At 38.6% G+C, this 15975-nt stretch overlaps 1 protein-coding gene across 2 annotated transcripts in view; it reads left to right on the top strand.

The window, feature by feature from the left end:
* GRIA3 (glutamate ionotropic receptor AMPA type subunit 3) overlaps positions 1-15975 on the top strand; it is a 213718-nt gene that overhangs the window by 177672 nt on the left and 20071 nt on the right. The window contains exons 13-14 of one of the 2 annotated variants that reach the window (XM_065410618.1): positions 2237-2484; positions 3039-3153. In XM_065410618.1, coding sequence (XP_065266690.1) covers positions 2237-2484; positions 3039-3153 — 363 coding nt within the window. The remainder of the gene's footprint in view (positions 1-2236; positions 2485-3038; positions 3154-15975) is intronic. The other variant, XM_065410619.1, reaches the window with a different exon arrangement.

Below are 15975 nucleotides of genomic sequence, written 5' to 3' on the forward strand. Positions count from 1 at the left end.
TGTGAGCACCTCTGAGGTATTTATCACCACAACACCCCTGAAAGGTAGGGCCGTGTTATCCCCATGTTACAGAAGTAGGGAACTGAGGCACAGAAAAATGATGTGACATGCCCAAGGTCACACAGGAAGTCTGTGATAAAGCAGGGAATCAGACCCAGGTCCAAGACTAATACCCTAGCCCCTTCCCACCCTCACATGGGGAGTTGATTTCACCACCCCACTTCCGTAGCTAGCTACCTCTGCAGTTCATTCCTCACACTTTTAAAAAGCATCTGCAAAAACTATTTTTCTCCAATAAATATTTTCATTTTTAATCTCTCTACTACTGTATGGTGTCCAACCCACCTTTTAATGAAGGCACACTATTCTGCCTTCTCTCTGATTTTCTGTTGTGTATCATGATGGTTTTAATTGCATTGTATTTTCAATTGGTTTTCAGTTCACTCGGAGAAATAGTTATAATAAAAGCCTGGCCCTATACTCCTCTCTATCAATCACAGCTACATCAGGATTTTAATACAAGGAATGAAGGCAGGATTTGCTATCTATAAAATGTTTACATAGTAGTTAGTAGTCACTATATTATCCAAAGCACACTGAATTGTCCTGAAGGAAAAGAAAAAAAGCATGACTTGAGCTCGAATGAAGAGTCTTCTGCTACAAGTTCACAATAGTTTGCACTGACCTTAACCACTGTGTGTGGTACCTACTGTTATAGCTTTAGTGATTCCAGATAAGGGTTGACAAGGAATGTGACAAAGTTAGATGGCTTAGACTGACTAAATCCTGAGTTTGCAGTAATTAACCAGGCATTATTGCACTGTGTGGGACAGACAGGGAACATTAAGTGATGGTGCAGTATACTACTGATTTCACTCTCGGTACATTAAGATGGTTTATAGTAATGTGTGTAGGGTGGGATGAGGGGATTCCCTAGCACAGAGTTTTCTGCCATCTAAGGTTGCGACACGAAGAGCGGACAGAAAGGAGAAAGGGGAAGTAACACACCAACTTGTTGTTTTAAAAGTTGTTCTGCCTCCCTAAGTTACTAAGCATGTGTCTTAGAGCCAGGATCATTATGTTTGGCTGTCTCCAAACTGAACAAATCAACATGCACTTAAAAAATGCATAACCAGCAGCTGGTTATAATAGCCTGTGGTCTATTGAGCTCTTCACTTTAATGAGAGCAAGAGAGTGTAATGTAGACTATCAGCTTCTTACTAGCATGCTTGTTATTTTTCAGCAAAATTTGAAACTATCTGAACAAAAAAAGTTGATCAGTGTTTACTAAAGTCTTTGTAATCACTGTACATATCTCCCCGATGGGTATCCTCATCTTTTAATAGCCCAGTAGAGCTACTGTCATCTCTTGGCTGCAGGAGCGGCGCCAGGGTTTTTGACGCCCTAGGCGGGGGTCCTTCCGCGCTCCCGGTCGTCGTCGGCAATTCTGCGGCGGGTCCCAGAGCGAGTGAAGGACCCGCCGCAGAATTGCCGCCGAAGACCCGGAGCGCGGAAGGACCCCCCGCTGCCGAATTGCCGCCTAGGTCGCCTAAATGGAAGCGCCAGCCCTGCTTGGCTGCAGTTCTAAACCTTACATCACCACTATGAGAAGCAAATTCTTGTCTTCTTGAGCGTTCTTTAATAAGCAAATGTCTATGGTTCACCAGTGGTGTGTTATAGAATGAAATAAACTGATAGCAATGATTTGTGTGGAAAAGTAGAGGACCTTCATTTGCATGTATTAGCCATAACAGATGAGCTAGGATTTAATATTTTTTATCTGGTTCGATCTTACAGCAGCACGCACACAAGCAGAAAGATCAAGGGACTGGGATGGAATGCACTGTTTTTCATTTTGAATGTTAAACTGCCAATTAAATGTCAGTTAGCAAGAGAAATGTCTCAGCTACATTTCTCTCTTGCCTACCACTTTTTTCCTAACTTCTTGCTGTGTTTGGTAATTGTTTAGGGGCCAGTACTGTTCTCCATTAGCTAACTTCACCTGCTGCATTTATTATTATTCATCATATATAGTGTGTTAGCAGCTAGAGGCTAACCAGTTCAGGGCCCCTTTGTGCTGGGCACGGTCCACAAAACCATAGTTATTGACAGTTCTCTTCAGTCAATTGCAACCTAATCTGTATTATGTAGACTTTGACAGCACAACACTTACATACTGCGCAATGTGCGTACTTAATAAAAAATGTCTTTGTCTGCTTTCTGTTATCTTTCTCAGAGATCAAAAATAGCAGTCTATGAGAAAATGTGGTCGTATATGAAGTCAGCAGAGCCATCTGTATTTACCAAAACAACAGATGACGGGGTCGCTAGAGTGCGGAAGTCAAAGGGAAAGTTTGCCTTCCTCCTTGAATCGACCATGAACGAGTATATCGAGCAGCGAAAGCCATGTGACACAATGAAAGTTGGTGGGAACCTGGATTCCAAAGGCTATGGTGTAGCAACTCCAAAAGGCTCAGCATTAAGGTGGGTGGAATAATATAACAATATATATGTTGTTATAGTATTCCACCTACCCTGATGTATTGTGTTGTCATTTTCTTTCTTGTGGATTTTGAGGTAACTTTAAAGTTTAAAATCTTCAATATTCCATGGAGTAAAATAAGACGGTAAATTATGGTTTCATTTACTTAATGCATCCATTTTTTAATGTTCTCTCTGTGTTGTCCTTTCTGATTGTTTGTTGCTGTTTTAATTTTACAGTTCAATGGCTTTTTCAATTTAAATGGTAAAAGCCAAGTTAAACTGCCATATGTGACGAATGTTAATTGCATGATGTGGTGTTCTTGTTCCTTTTTTTCCTCAAAGCCAATTTCCCCATCCCGCACACTTCAGTTCTGAGCAAATGTTATCCTCCATGCCACCTTCCAATATTTAACCCTGTATTTGCTGTAGAAACATTTTTATGGCTCCACGTTCTGTGAAATTTAGCCAATTTGTCCTCTTGTGCTCCTTTTTTTATACGTTACGATTTCTTAAGCTTGTGCATTTTCTTACGAGTTATGTTTTATCGTTTCAAGAAATGCTGTTAACCTGGCAGTATTAAAACTGAATGAGCAAGGCCTCTTGGACAAATTGAAAAACAAATGGTGGTACGACAAAGGAGAGTGCGGCAGCGGGGGAGGTGACTCCAAGGTCAGCCTCAATGTCACCACAATCGGGTACCTTAGTGAAGAGTAATCGGCAAGGCTGTTATTTGACTTATCAAGGCAAAAAAAGAACACAGATTAGAATCATCTGAATAATCACGAAAAAAGCCGCTTGCTCGCGCAGTAGCTTTTTAAATGAGACACAGTCTTATTTTCGTCATGTACAGTTTAATCAAACTCGGGATCCTTATTTAACTAACAGATAGAGCAGGGGTAGGCAACCTATGGCACGGGTGCCGAAGGCGGCACGCGAGCTGATTTTCAGTGGCACTAACACTGCCCAGGTCCTGGCCACTGGTCCGGGGGGCTCTGCATTTTAATTTAATTTTACATGAAGCTTCTTAGACATTTTAAAAACCTTATTTACTTTACATACAACAATAGTTTATTTATGTATATTATAGACTTATAGAAAGATACCTTCTAAAAATGTTAAAATGTATGACTGGCACGCGGAACCTTAAATTAGAGTGAATAAATGAAGGCTCGGCACGCCACTTCTGAAAGGTTGCCGACCCCTGAGATAGAGGCTCCAGTAGTGTTGGCCCTGCCAGGGGTGCATTAAGTTAAGAAGTGTTCATCTGAGCTCATCCTTGTACAAAGAAATAGTGATCACACATTAACGCATTGAGCACAAGGTGTTTCATAGTTCAGTGATTTGAGGCTATTTGTTGTATTTTTAAGAGACCCTTTTATAAGGGCAAAACAGCGAACAGCAAAAGTCTTGAAGTCTGCAGGATCAATTCTCCTTAGCCCTTTTCTGCTGGCTTAAGATGGGCATAGCAGTCTAGTACCAGCATACACAGCTGGCCTCTCCAGTGGCCAGTGGGAGCTGGACCAGATTCCAGAGGAGAGATACATCTTACCTTAGGTTACCTGTAGCTCAGAAAAGTAAGTAAGAAAGAAAAGTAAGTTTGGTTGTAAAACCAATTGCTAACGAGGCTCAGTAGATGAGGGTAAAGCACTTATTACAGCAGCAAGATTGTGTTTAACACCAAGGACTGGTTCTCCTGTGACACCCTTCTGGCAGGAAACATTTTACACGTATTTGGAAATTGCAGTACCTGTGGCTAGAAATAGGAGATGCACTGCCTGCGCAGGATAGCAGTCTCTGCTTGCACAACTGAAGTGTGTGGTGGTCGGGAAAGGATTCATTTCCAAATGTAAATGTAGCTTTTAAAAAAGCAATTTCAGTGGCACGTAACCTAGACTAGAACATAATCTTTAATACTACAGAGACTGTCACTTTGTAAATATCTTAGATAGAAGGGAATAAAATTGTATTTGCTGCACTAGTTAAACAGATATTGGGTTGAAATGCCATCAACTTCAGTGGAGCCAGGACTTCACTCATTATTTTAACAGTGTGGATTTTAGCAGAGAACTAAAAGTTACTTTGAACAACTCATCTTTTGCAAAAGCTAATCAGTTAGTGTCCATATTATTGACCACTTCCTCACAAAACTAAGTGATTAATAATTATGTTTGCATTAGGGCTGTCAAGCGATTAAAAAAATTAATCATGATTAATCGCACTGTTAAACAATAATAGAATACCATTAATTTAAATATTTTGGATGATTTCTACATTTTCAAATATATTGATTTCAATTACAACACAGAATACAAAGTGTACAGTGCTCACTTTATATTTATTTTTTATTACAAATATTTGCCCTATAAAAAAACAAAAGAAATCATATTTTTCAATTCACCTAATACAAGTACTATAGTGAAATCTCTTTATCATGAAAGTTGAACTTATGAATGTCGAATTATGTACAAAAACACTGCATTCAAAAATAAAACAATATAAAACTTTAGAGCCTAAAAGTCCACTCAGTACTACTTCTTGTTTGTCTTAGTGATTGGCTGAACAAGTTTGTTTACATTTGCAGGAGATAATGCTGCCCGCTTCTTGTTTACAATGTCATCTGAAATTGAGAACAGGCATTCTCATGGCACTGTTGTAGCCGGCATTGCAAGATATTTACGTGCCAGATGCGCTAAAGATTCATATGTCCTTCATGCTTCAACCACCATTCCAGGTCAGGGAACATGCGTCCATGCTGATGACGGGTTCTGCTCGATAACAATCCAAAACAGTGCAGACCGATGCACGTTCATTTTCATTATCTGAATCAGATGCCACCAGCAGAAGGTTGATTTTTCTTTTTTGGTGGCTCGGGTTCTGTAGTTTCCGCTTCGGAGTGTTGCTCTTTTAAGACTTCTGAACGCATGCTCCACACCTCATCCCTCTCAGATTTTGGAAGGCACTTCAGATTCTTAAACCTTGGGTTGAATACTGTAGCTATCTTTAGAAATCTCACATTGGTACCTTCTTTGCGTTTTGTCAAATCAGCAGTGAAAGTGTTCTTAAAATGAACAACATGTGCTGGGTCATCATCTGAGACTGCTATAACATGAGATATGGCAGAATGCGGGTAAAACAGAGAAGGGGCCATACAATTCTCCCCCAAGGACTTCAGTCACAAATTTAATTAACGCATTATTTTTTTTAACAAGCATCATCAGCATGGAAGCATGTCCTTTGGACTAGTGGCCGAAGCATGAAGGGGCAAACGAATGTTTAGCATATCTGGCACTTAAATACCTTGCAATGCCGGCTACAAAAGTGCCATGCAAATGGCAATTCTCACTTTCTGGTGACATTGTAAATAAGAAGAGGGCAGCATTATCTCCTGTAAATGTAAACAAACTTGTTTGTCTTAGCCATTAGCTGAACAAGAAGTAGGACTGAGTGGACTTGTAGGTTCTAAAGTTTTACATTGTTTTCTTTTTGAGTGCAGTTATGTAACAAAACAATCTACATTTGTAAGTTGCACTTTCACAACAAAGAGATTGCACTACAGTACTTGTATGAGGTGAACTGAAAAATACTATTTTTTTTGTTAATCATTTTTACAGTGCAAATATTTTTAATAAAATAATATACACTTTGATTTTAATTACAATACAGAATACAATATGTATGAAAATGTAGAAAAACATCCAAAATATTTAATAAATTTCAATTGGTATTCTATTGTTTAACAGTGTAATTAAAACTGCGATTAATCACGATTAATTTTTGTGAGTTAATCGCAAGAGTTAACTGCGATTAATTGACAGCCCTAGTTTGCATTTACCTGTGTGATTTGCACAAGGAAGCTGTACTGGGCTAGGTATTATCATTACCATGACATTGCTGATCATACGGAGTGCAGGAATTCCCAACAAAATTAATTCAAAATGCCTTTTTGTTCTGAAAAGTATTCAGATTGGAACTATAACATGCAATCTCTCAAATAAAATGCTTTTGTATTGGTCCAAAATACTGCAGTATTTTTAGTAAGCTGCAGAGTTTTGGACAATTATTGCAAATTACTATTGTGTTTTATTAATAAAAGTTGATTACATCTGGCTAGTTAGTGAATTAATCTGTTACTTCAGTCATCTGGGATATTAGCAAAAGCAGTTGTGTAATAAAAGGAAAGAAAAGACTGAAATTCAGATTAATTTAATCACTCCAGTTCTTCAGTACTCATCACCAGCCTGGAAAAGAGTATGGATTTTAATAGGCTTCTTAGTTCTCATTCTTGTCCCTCAAGCAACCTTTTATATAACGTTACGAGTGCAAGTATATTAAATGTTCATTTTCCTCCCAGCATCCAACACTGTATTGTCTGCCTCTACCCCGTGAAAGAGATTTCTTTGTACAATGCAGCTTCACCAGTTGCCTGAACTACAAACCGCCAACTAATATTTAAAGTTCTGAGAAATCTAAAACAGTTTTTTTTTTACAAAGGTAATCGTAAGGGCAAGGTCATCTTTCTATTTTGTATTTGCTCAGGCATCATTTAAAGGAAATAATGCTCTCTGTAACAAATACTCAAGCCTGTGTTAGTAAATGCTAGAAAAGCAGTTCAGTTATTCCATGATAAAGGAAAAGAAAATGGAAATGAGGAGAACCTTTGATTTGTCCTTTTTAACCATGAATCACAAATCTCTCTCCTATTTATTTGTTGTTTATTGTAATGTTTGGGGTTAAGGGCTGGATGGTTATTTCAGCTATAAACCTCAATCATCAGGGATTTGTCACTCAGCAGCGTAAGTCCCCTGGGAATAGAATGTGGGCCAAGCCAGTTCTCAGGCCAGATGTATACTTTCTCCTTGGAGAGGTGGAGGGAGAAAGAACCTCAAAGCAGATTAAGCTAGGGTTTTTAAATTATTACTTCTAGAGTTGTCAAAAAAAGGTTTTTTATTTTAAAAGTGTTCATTTCCAATGGTGATATTTTGCAGGCACTTAATACCACTGGCTGGTGTGTTTTGGCATTAAAATATAAATAATATATTCCCAACTGTGCAGAAGGTAGCACAGTTTTAACAGTGTGGATTTTAGCAAAGAACTTTAAGTTACTTTGGACAACTCATCTTTTGCAAAAGCTAATCAGTTAGTGTCCATATTACTGTAATCATTACTGTAACTTAAATTTAACTGTAATGCTTTTGAGGGATTCTGTTGACATCACACACCTTAAAGCAAAGCTCAAGTTGTCTCCTGAACCCCAAAAGAGAACCACAACCCTGCATATGTACATATGGCAGGTACCAATACATCATTTTGTATTATATATGGTTAAAGACAAATCTTTACCTGCATTTTCTCCCATTTCTCTCTCTAAAGTCTATAATCCCCTTCCCTGCCCCAGGCTGACAGATTGAATTTTGCAAGTATCTACATTATTTTAATGCCAGGTTCTTATTATGACATCAAATAAGTATGTAAAACAATGTCCCTCTCAAAACATAGCCCATCTTTTATTAATTGATCAGAAACTCGCAAGGTAGTCAAAGATTGAAGAGCCTGTACATTAAGAACAGACTTGAAGTATTTCCTAGACGTCAACTAGCACAATAACGGTAGCAATGAACTTCTCTTAACATTGTGTCAGCTACAAAGGAGCTAATGTAATGTCAGTGGAGGTGTCCAATGTAATGACACTGCTCAGTGTTGGCATGGTATCAGTGCTGAATAGGGGAGCCATTATGATGCTAATGCAAGTGTTAAAAATATTTACATGCTGTTTTTTTCTTTTGATTGATTGGTATGAAACTCAAACACAGGAGGCTGAAATTCATTCCTGGTGTAACTCTACACAATCCAGTGGAGTTACACCAGGAATGAACTTGGCCCACTATGTTGTTCATTGATTATTGCTTGGCTTTAGCATGGATTTCACACTGTATATGGTAAGGGCTGCAGTGAAGTCTTGTGATCTAATTTAAAACAGATTACAACCCTTTTATTCCTAACATTGCACTGTTTGTGCAGCACACTGAGATCTTCAAATGAAATACAATATTGAAGAGCAGCGTATTATTATTGTAATTGACTTTTCCTATTCCAGTAGTGCAACTCAGAGAGCTGGATATGAGGATGTACATTTTAATTAAAGGTGAGCCCAACCCAAGTTCAAATCCAGATTTGGATCCAGACTTCTTCAAAATCTTAGAGTGTTCTGATCCACGATTTTACTTCAGCCCGAGATAGGACTAGAGAGCCAGACTGAAACTTGGATTTGGATCCAAACATTCACAAAGGTTGAAGCAGTTTGGATCCAGATTTTTGGTTCAGGCTCATCTCTAGTTTTAATGCATAAAATATGAACATTGGTTTGTTTGTTTTTTTAATGTCAAGAGGAGAAGATAAACAGCCTTTTCAAAACTGTTTTGTTTTTCCTTTAAAGGAGGAAATATTTGGGGAAAGATAGAAGCTATCGCAACAAGGAACAGATGCAAGGTGTATCATGGAATGAGATATGCATGTGTCATTGACTTATGGTGCAATATGATGGAGCTTACTCACTCATGACAGCTTTTTCTACTAGCTAAGCTAATGGAACAGCTCTATTAGCTTACTGGGTAGAGGCCCAAGTTTTGGGGAATAGGTGTCCTGAGTTTGTAATCAGATACTTCCTGCTGGTATTTTAGTGTGTGTGTGTGTGTGTACTGTATATAGGCTTGAATCATTACAGATTGATGGTGCCGTGGTCTTAGACTGAGCTCCTCTGACTCCCTGATATTCTGTTTGTGCTCAAGATATGGGGTGAGTATGTGACTCATTTGCTTGTGTCTGTGCGCGCTGTTGCCCATTACTGGACTACAAAGACCCTAATCACCTAGAAAAATTGGTTCCGTAGATGCTTGTCTTCCTCCCCTTAGTTTGTCAAGTGCACTTTAAGGTCAGATGGCGCTGAGTTTTAATCATGCCTCCTCTTGATACTGTATGTTCATTGCCATCAGACAATTACATTCTGAGACTAAAGGAACCCCAGTGACCAATAAATCCTATGTTTTACAAGGATTTTAAGTCTCACAACTGAAAAAAAAAAACATTTCAAATTGACTTGTCATGGAGATATTCCTTCTATTAGATTCCACTAAACAAATTGGTATTATAAGGTTTATCATTGTTACATCCAAAAATAGATGTTCCCCTTTTATTTTAAAACTGAAAAGATTGAATTTCTATTGTGAAATAATTATAGAGAGCCAGATTCTAGCTAGTATAAATCTCCATACCACCACTGAAGTCAGTTAACACCAGCTACAATAATTAACATCAGCTAAAGATCTGGTCCACAAAGTCTTGGAAGCTGCCAGTATTTCACTGGGAAAGGTACTTATCAAATTCCAGCAGAGACTATTTATTCCATGAGACTAAAGGGAGGTCTTGGCATATCCATCTGTGATTTCTGTACGATAGTGTGCATATGCTTATTTAAACACCGCTGACATGCATATCATAATTCATTCGCTTATCTTTCTTAAATGCAAAACAATTAATTGCACCCATAGAGATTCTTGGCAAAATTGTACAGTATATTGTATCCAGATACTCTTATTTGAGTGAGCTGACTTCTTAATTGTTTGAATCTGTAGTAGTACTTAGAAAAGCATATGCCAGGAAATTTGTTACTGAATATTGTCAGTTTTAGGCCCAGTTATTTTATTATACAAGCGTGTCCCCTCAAACCTGAGCGATTACTGAGCAGGGATTTAACTAGAAATATGCAAGACATTATATAAATAAAGATAGCAGGATGAATGGATAAGTTTAATTAATTAGTTGTATGAGGAGAATTTTCTGTTAAGATATATTTCTGTAATTCTGGGGTTGATACATTTCTGGTCTTCCCTTACCTTGATGGTAGCATTTAATGACGGCTAACTTAAAAGTAAATTGTTTGTGTGTGTTTAGTCTTGAAGTGGATTCCATATATAGAGTCCTTGCTAATTATTTGACTGAATTTCTTTATCAACAATAGTTTTTTTCAAAAAAGATAGCCTACAAAAAGACATTGAAGTAAGACAAGATGCCCCGGTATTTAATTTCCCAGCCTTTTTGTTAATCATAAAATTTAATTTGTAGGGTTCTAGCCATAGATGCTGGAATTAAGGGTGCTGCCACACCACCTGGCTTGAAGTGGTTTCCATTATATACAGGGTTTACAGTTTAGTTCAATGGCTCTCAGCACCTCCACTACAAAAATTGTTCCAGCGCACCTGAGCTAAATTCTGTCCTTGGATCCTTGCAGCACATATTGTCTTCAGTGAGACATATTCATGCACATCTGAGAGCAGAAGTTGGCCTTAAGCAGAATGAATTTGTTCCCCCTGTTTCTCTGTATCAGTTTGCTTGTGTAAGTTTACAGCATACCATTTTATTCATTTTTAATACGGATGTATTTTTAGAAGAAATCTGTTATGAATCATTTTAGATGCGATTTGCTATCTTCAGAACCCCACTGGAAAACTTCTTATGCTTTGCAGAAGACTTTTCAAATATTATCTTTAAAAAAAAAAAAAACATGCAACACAACTCAGTCATGCAATTTGCATGAAAATAGTGTTCACCAACATGCAGTGACTTGCTCATCCAGTGGATGCTCTAAGCATGGGCTATGGGTTGGAAAGGAAGTAAAATAACAGAACAGAGCCAATCATAACAGCACTGTGCTAATTCACGCTCATGACTAGGAGAGCAATTGAAAAATATTGCATTTTGCAAATTAGTAAGCAGAATAACATTTTAAAAGGAAGGCATCAAAAATTGACTTTGTTCATTTATTTGACAAATACTTTTCACAGCATACTATTAAATAATGCTGTAGCATATTTTGTAACAATAATTAAGTCTTCTGTAATATGAGACTTCATTACAGCATTCCTCCACTTATATTATCACAGAGGACCGAGAGCCTGCTTTAGTTTGTGTGAGATTTATAAAATGCAGCCTGGCGAGGTTCTATTATATAAGGATCATAATTTAGGAAATCAGTGAGAGAGTTTCTAAAAAATGTGTTACACAGATTGGAAAACAGCTATTGGACTTAGGGAGTAGATGGGAAAAAAAGACACTCCCTTCGGAAACAGTACACCTACACTGGAATAAAAGACCGGCAGCACAGCCACGGCTGTCCTGAGTCAGCTGACTTGGGCTCAGGCTGTAGGGCTATAAATTGCACTGTAGATGTTTGGGCTGAAGCCTAGGCTCTGTGAACCCCCCCCCCCCCCCCCCTCATAGGGTCTCAGAGCTCAGGCGCCAGCCCAAGTCCAAACGTCTACGCAGCAATTCTACAGCCCCACAGCCCGAGCCCTGCAAGCCCAAGTCAGCTGAGCCGGGCCAGACGCATGTATTTAATTGCTGTGTAGACATACCCAAGTGCTCAAGTCTGCCACCCTTACTGAGTAGTAGATTAGAGTGTAAACCTCTCTACTCAATGGTAAATGTGGCAGAATATTGTCAGTAAGCAGGACCCAATGTCCTGTCATTAAGGCTAAGAGAAAGCTGAAAAAAGTTTGTGAACATCTTTTCACCAATTCATTCTGACAACAGTTTGTGGATCTTTGTATTTATCTTCCATGAATATTTGTAAGAGTTTAGTTTTCCTCAAAAAATGTTTGAAGAAAGTGAAAGTCTGGTGAATATTTGCGTAAATGTATTTACACAAAAGTTTATTCCAGAAAGGCTCACATAGCCACCTTGGAATCTCTTTGGATTTCTCTACCCCTGGTTATAAGAGTTTCAATCTTCCTACCAGGGAACACAAAAAAATGCCTTGTGACCTTCAGTGACTAATCACACACCACAACTAATAAATAGCAAGTATTTCACAAGCAACCTATATCTGGTCACACAGGGCCAGACTTTCAGAATGACTCAGGAGCCAAAATTGGGGCCAGATTTCCAAAACAACGCGGCACCCATGAACCTCCACCAAGAACAATGGGTGTAGCGGAGTGATGAGCACTTTGGAAAATCTGATCTCACTTGTGGGTCATGAGCCCCTCTGAAAATTATGGCCATGAAGGTTTTGTCTAACAGTTTTGATAATAAAATATTAGCAAAAATCAAAGCCCATCCAGGGATAATTATTGGCATAGAAAAATAAAAGGGACTAAATGCTTTGAAGAAGTGATTCACTCTGAATCATTCACCCAGCAATATCTGTCACTAAGGGCCAAGCTGAGACAAACCTTCTTGGGATGGGATGGGAAGGAGGAATAAGACTGAAGGAAGACTACTAGAATTCACAGTTTCTAAAGGGATTTCATTAAAGGACAATGAAATCCAAGCAACTGAATCCATGTCCTTAGTTGTACAGAATACCTTATTGGGTTTTTTTGGTGGTGAAGGATGGGGGAGACAAAGCTTCGATATTTTTATCTAACACAGCTAGTTTCATTTAAAAGGAAAGAGAAAAAACTCGGGAAAAAATGCATTTTTTAAAGAAACCTCTCTTGTTTTGTGCTTCAAAGCAACCCTAAGGTTTCAGCAATAGAAGTTCATATTGCAGGCAGATGCCTACATTCATTCAGGTAGGTTCTCGGTGATGTGTCTCTGTCCCTGTCTACTGCTGTAATAAAGTTTTTGGGAAGCTATGGCTTTATATAGCCAACCAAGCTATCCCAGAATGATCTGAGCAAGCCTTCAAAGGAGGCAGCAGCAAACTGAAGCTTGTAGATGATGCAGAAAGCAGGAGCCTCCAGTGAAGCCTTTACAAGAGAAAAAAATCTGAAGGTGGCAAGGAATATGTATATAAAAGCGAGAGAGAGAGAGAATGAGGATGCTGGCCAACGTACAAGGTAAGTGAAGGCTCTTGCACATGTCCATTCACAGCTACATCAATGTAGGTTAGAAAAGGTCAAGGAACAGTGGTGTGGCAATCCCCATAGAAAGCAACCATGTTGCTGTGTAAGGTGTCCTAGGAAAGGATTGTAGTATCAAGCTTCCAGCCTTCCTTGTACTGCTTCTCCACAGCATTCCTGGGGTGAGATTTGGGAAATTTCACTAAACCCCAAATCTCTCTTTCGGTTGTTCTTGCCACATCGGTATCTCAGTCTCAGGCATTGTTACAAATGAACTAAAATGACTTGTAACAGCTTTCATTTCCTAATCCAATATGCATGCATTATTGCATTAGCACTTTGCACTTATATTAAATTATGATCCTGCTAGTGTAGTTTAATGTGTTTGAGCTACATTAATGAAACATAAATAAACTTTCATAGAGCCTGATGCTGGCATCAGACACAGACTGCAAACTTCCATAAGAGAAGAGAGAGAGAAGCCTGCAGCATCAGATGGTCACACATCTGGCTCTATGGAAAAGTATGTGTGCATGTTTGTATATATAATACATATGATATGTACACATACAACCCAATATATACAGATACATCTACACACACACACACACACCCCAAGCTGAGACAAACCTTGTTGGGATGGGAAGGAGGCATATGGCTGGGCTATTGAAAATTATATGACAAAAGAAAACATATTCCAGATGGCACAAGCTCATGACCTAGTAGTATCCAACCCATTCTTTACACAAAGAGATGAACATCTTATTACTTACAAGAATAGAAGGACTAGAAGCCAAATTGATTACTTGCTTGTTTCTCAGCAGAAAATAAAAGATATAAAAGACTGCAAGGCAATTGCAGGAGAGAGTCTTACTAATCATCTGAAGAAGTGAGCTGTAGCCCACGAAAGCTTATGCTGAAATAAATTTGTTAGTCTCTAAGGTGCCACAAGTACTCCTGTTCTTTTTGCGGATACAGACTAACACGGCTGCTACTTTGAAACCTTACTAATCAATATAGACCACCTAAATATTTCTCTTAGAACAAAGGTACAGAGAAAAATCAAAGATAAGATGACAAAAAACTACAAGGTAAGGCTAAGGAGGACTTTACCTCATCTTCTCCATAACTGACTCCTTAGACACCACACGCAGAAGGAGGGGATAAATGTGGGGGTTTTATGGCCACAAATTTATTGGAGAGTGCAAAACAAGTTTGTGGGTATTCAACAAGAAACTTGGAGTGAAGAAGTACAAGGCATGATAAAAGAAAAATGTTTAAACTCTGGCAAAGGAGTAGGAGCAAATGAGATCTGGAAGAATACACAGATGTAAAGAAATTGACCAGGAATGTAGCTACAAAAGCAAAAGTGAAGACTTGGAACAAACGAAGGAGAGAGGGGAAAGTGTATAGACTGGCAAAGGAAAGGAACAGAAATACCAAAAATATAAAGGAAGTGAGGTTCGTCCAAGATTAAACTAATACGGTGTTGTCTGATGCTAGTAGCATAAAGAATCAATGGAAAAGGGTATTTTGAACAGTTTTTAAATGAAGAAAATCCAAGACAGCAATGCGACTTCAAATTGATGAATTTTAGTGTAGTGGAGCCGATCACACCAGATGACATGGCAAATACTATCAAAGAAATAACTAATAAGGCCCTACGTCCAGACAAAATCCCTGCTGAAGCATGGAAAACATTTGTAAAGAAGGTACCCATCTGCTGACATCCCTGTTCAATTCAATCATGAGATGGGAAAAGATCTCAAACACAGAGAGGAAAAGTATCTTGGTGCCGATATACAAGGGGAAAAGTGATGCTGACAACTGCACAAATTATAGAGGTATAAAGCTGATAAGTCATACAAAAGAAACTGTGGGAGAGAGTCATCAATAAGAGACTAAGAAGTGAAGCAGATATTAGTGCAAATCGATATGGCTTTATGCCAGGAAGGTTGACAATAGATGCTGTTTCTGCATTGAGACAGCTAGGGAAAAACTAGAGAGAAAAGGAAAAATATTCACTTGGTGTTCATTGATCTGGAAAAGGCTGAGTTCCAAGAGACGTCATCTGGTGGTCTATGGGTGGAAAAATGAGTGGAATGTTCAAGTCGTGTATATAGGGGCAACGTCAATAGTCCGACCTTTTAATAGTGAAACAAGTAAAGGTGGGAGTACATCAGGGATCAGCACTGAGCCCTTTCTGGTCTATCCTTGTCTTGAAGACCCTCACAGGGAACATACAGAAGGAGGCACCTTGGTGCTTGCTGTTTGCAGGTAATATCATTCTATGCAGTGAGAAGAAAGTGTAAAAGAGGATCTTGATAAATGGAGAGATGTGTTGGAGAGACATGGGCTCAAAATAAGCAGAGGAATTATCCTTGAAACTAGATAGGCAGACAGTAGTGAAAATGCAAAGTTTCAAGTATCTGTGTTCCAGAATCTGGGAAATGGAGGATGAATTAGAGCTAGGATGATAAACACCTGGTTCAAATGGAGATACGTGGTGTAGTGTCTGACAGGAAGATACCAGTAAAATTAAAAGGGAAAGTCTATAAAGTGGTCCGTCCAGGTTTAACGTATGGCTCTAAATGTTGGGCACCAAAAAAGAAACATGAGTAAATGGTATATTCCACCAAAATGAAAATGTTGA

This window comes from Emys orbicularis, chromosome 9 (assembly GCF_028017835.1).
Source record: "Emys orbicularis isolate rEmyOrb1 chromosome 9, rEmyOrb1.hap1, whole genome shotgun sequence".
In the NCBI taxonomy this organism is placed as follows: domain Eukaryota; kingdom Metazoa; phylum Chordata; order Testudines; family Emydidae; genus Emys; species Emys orbicularis.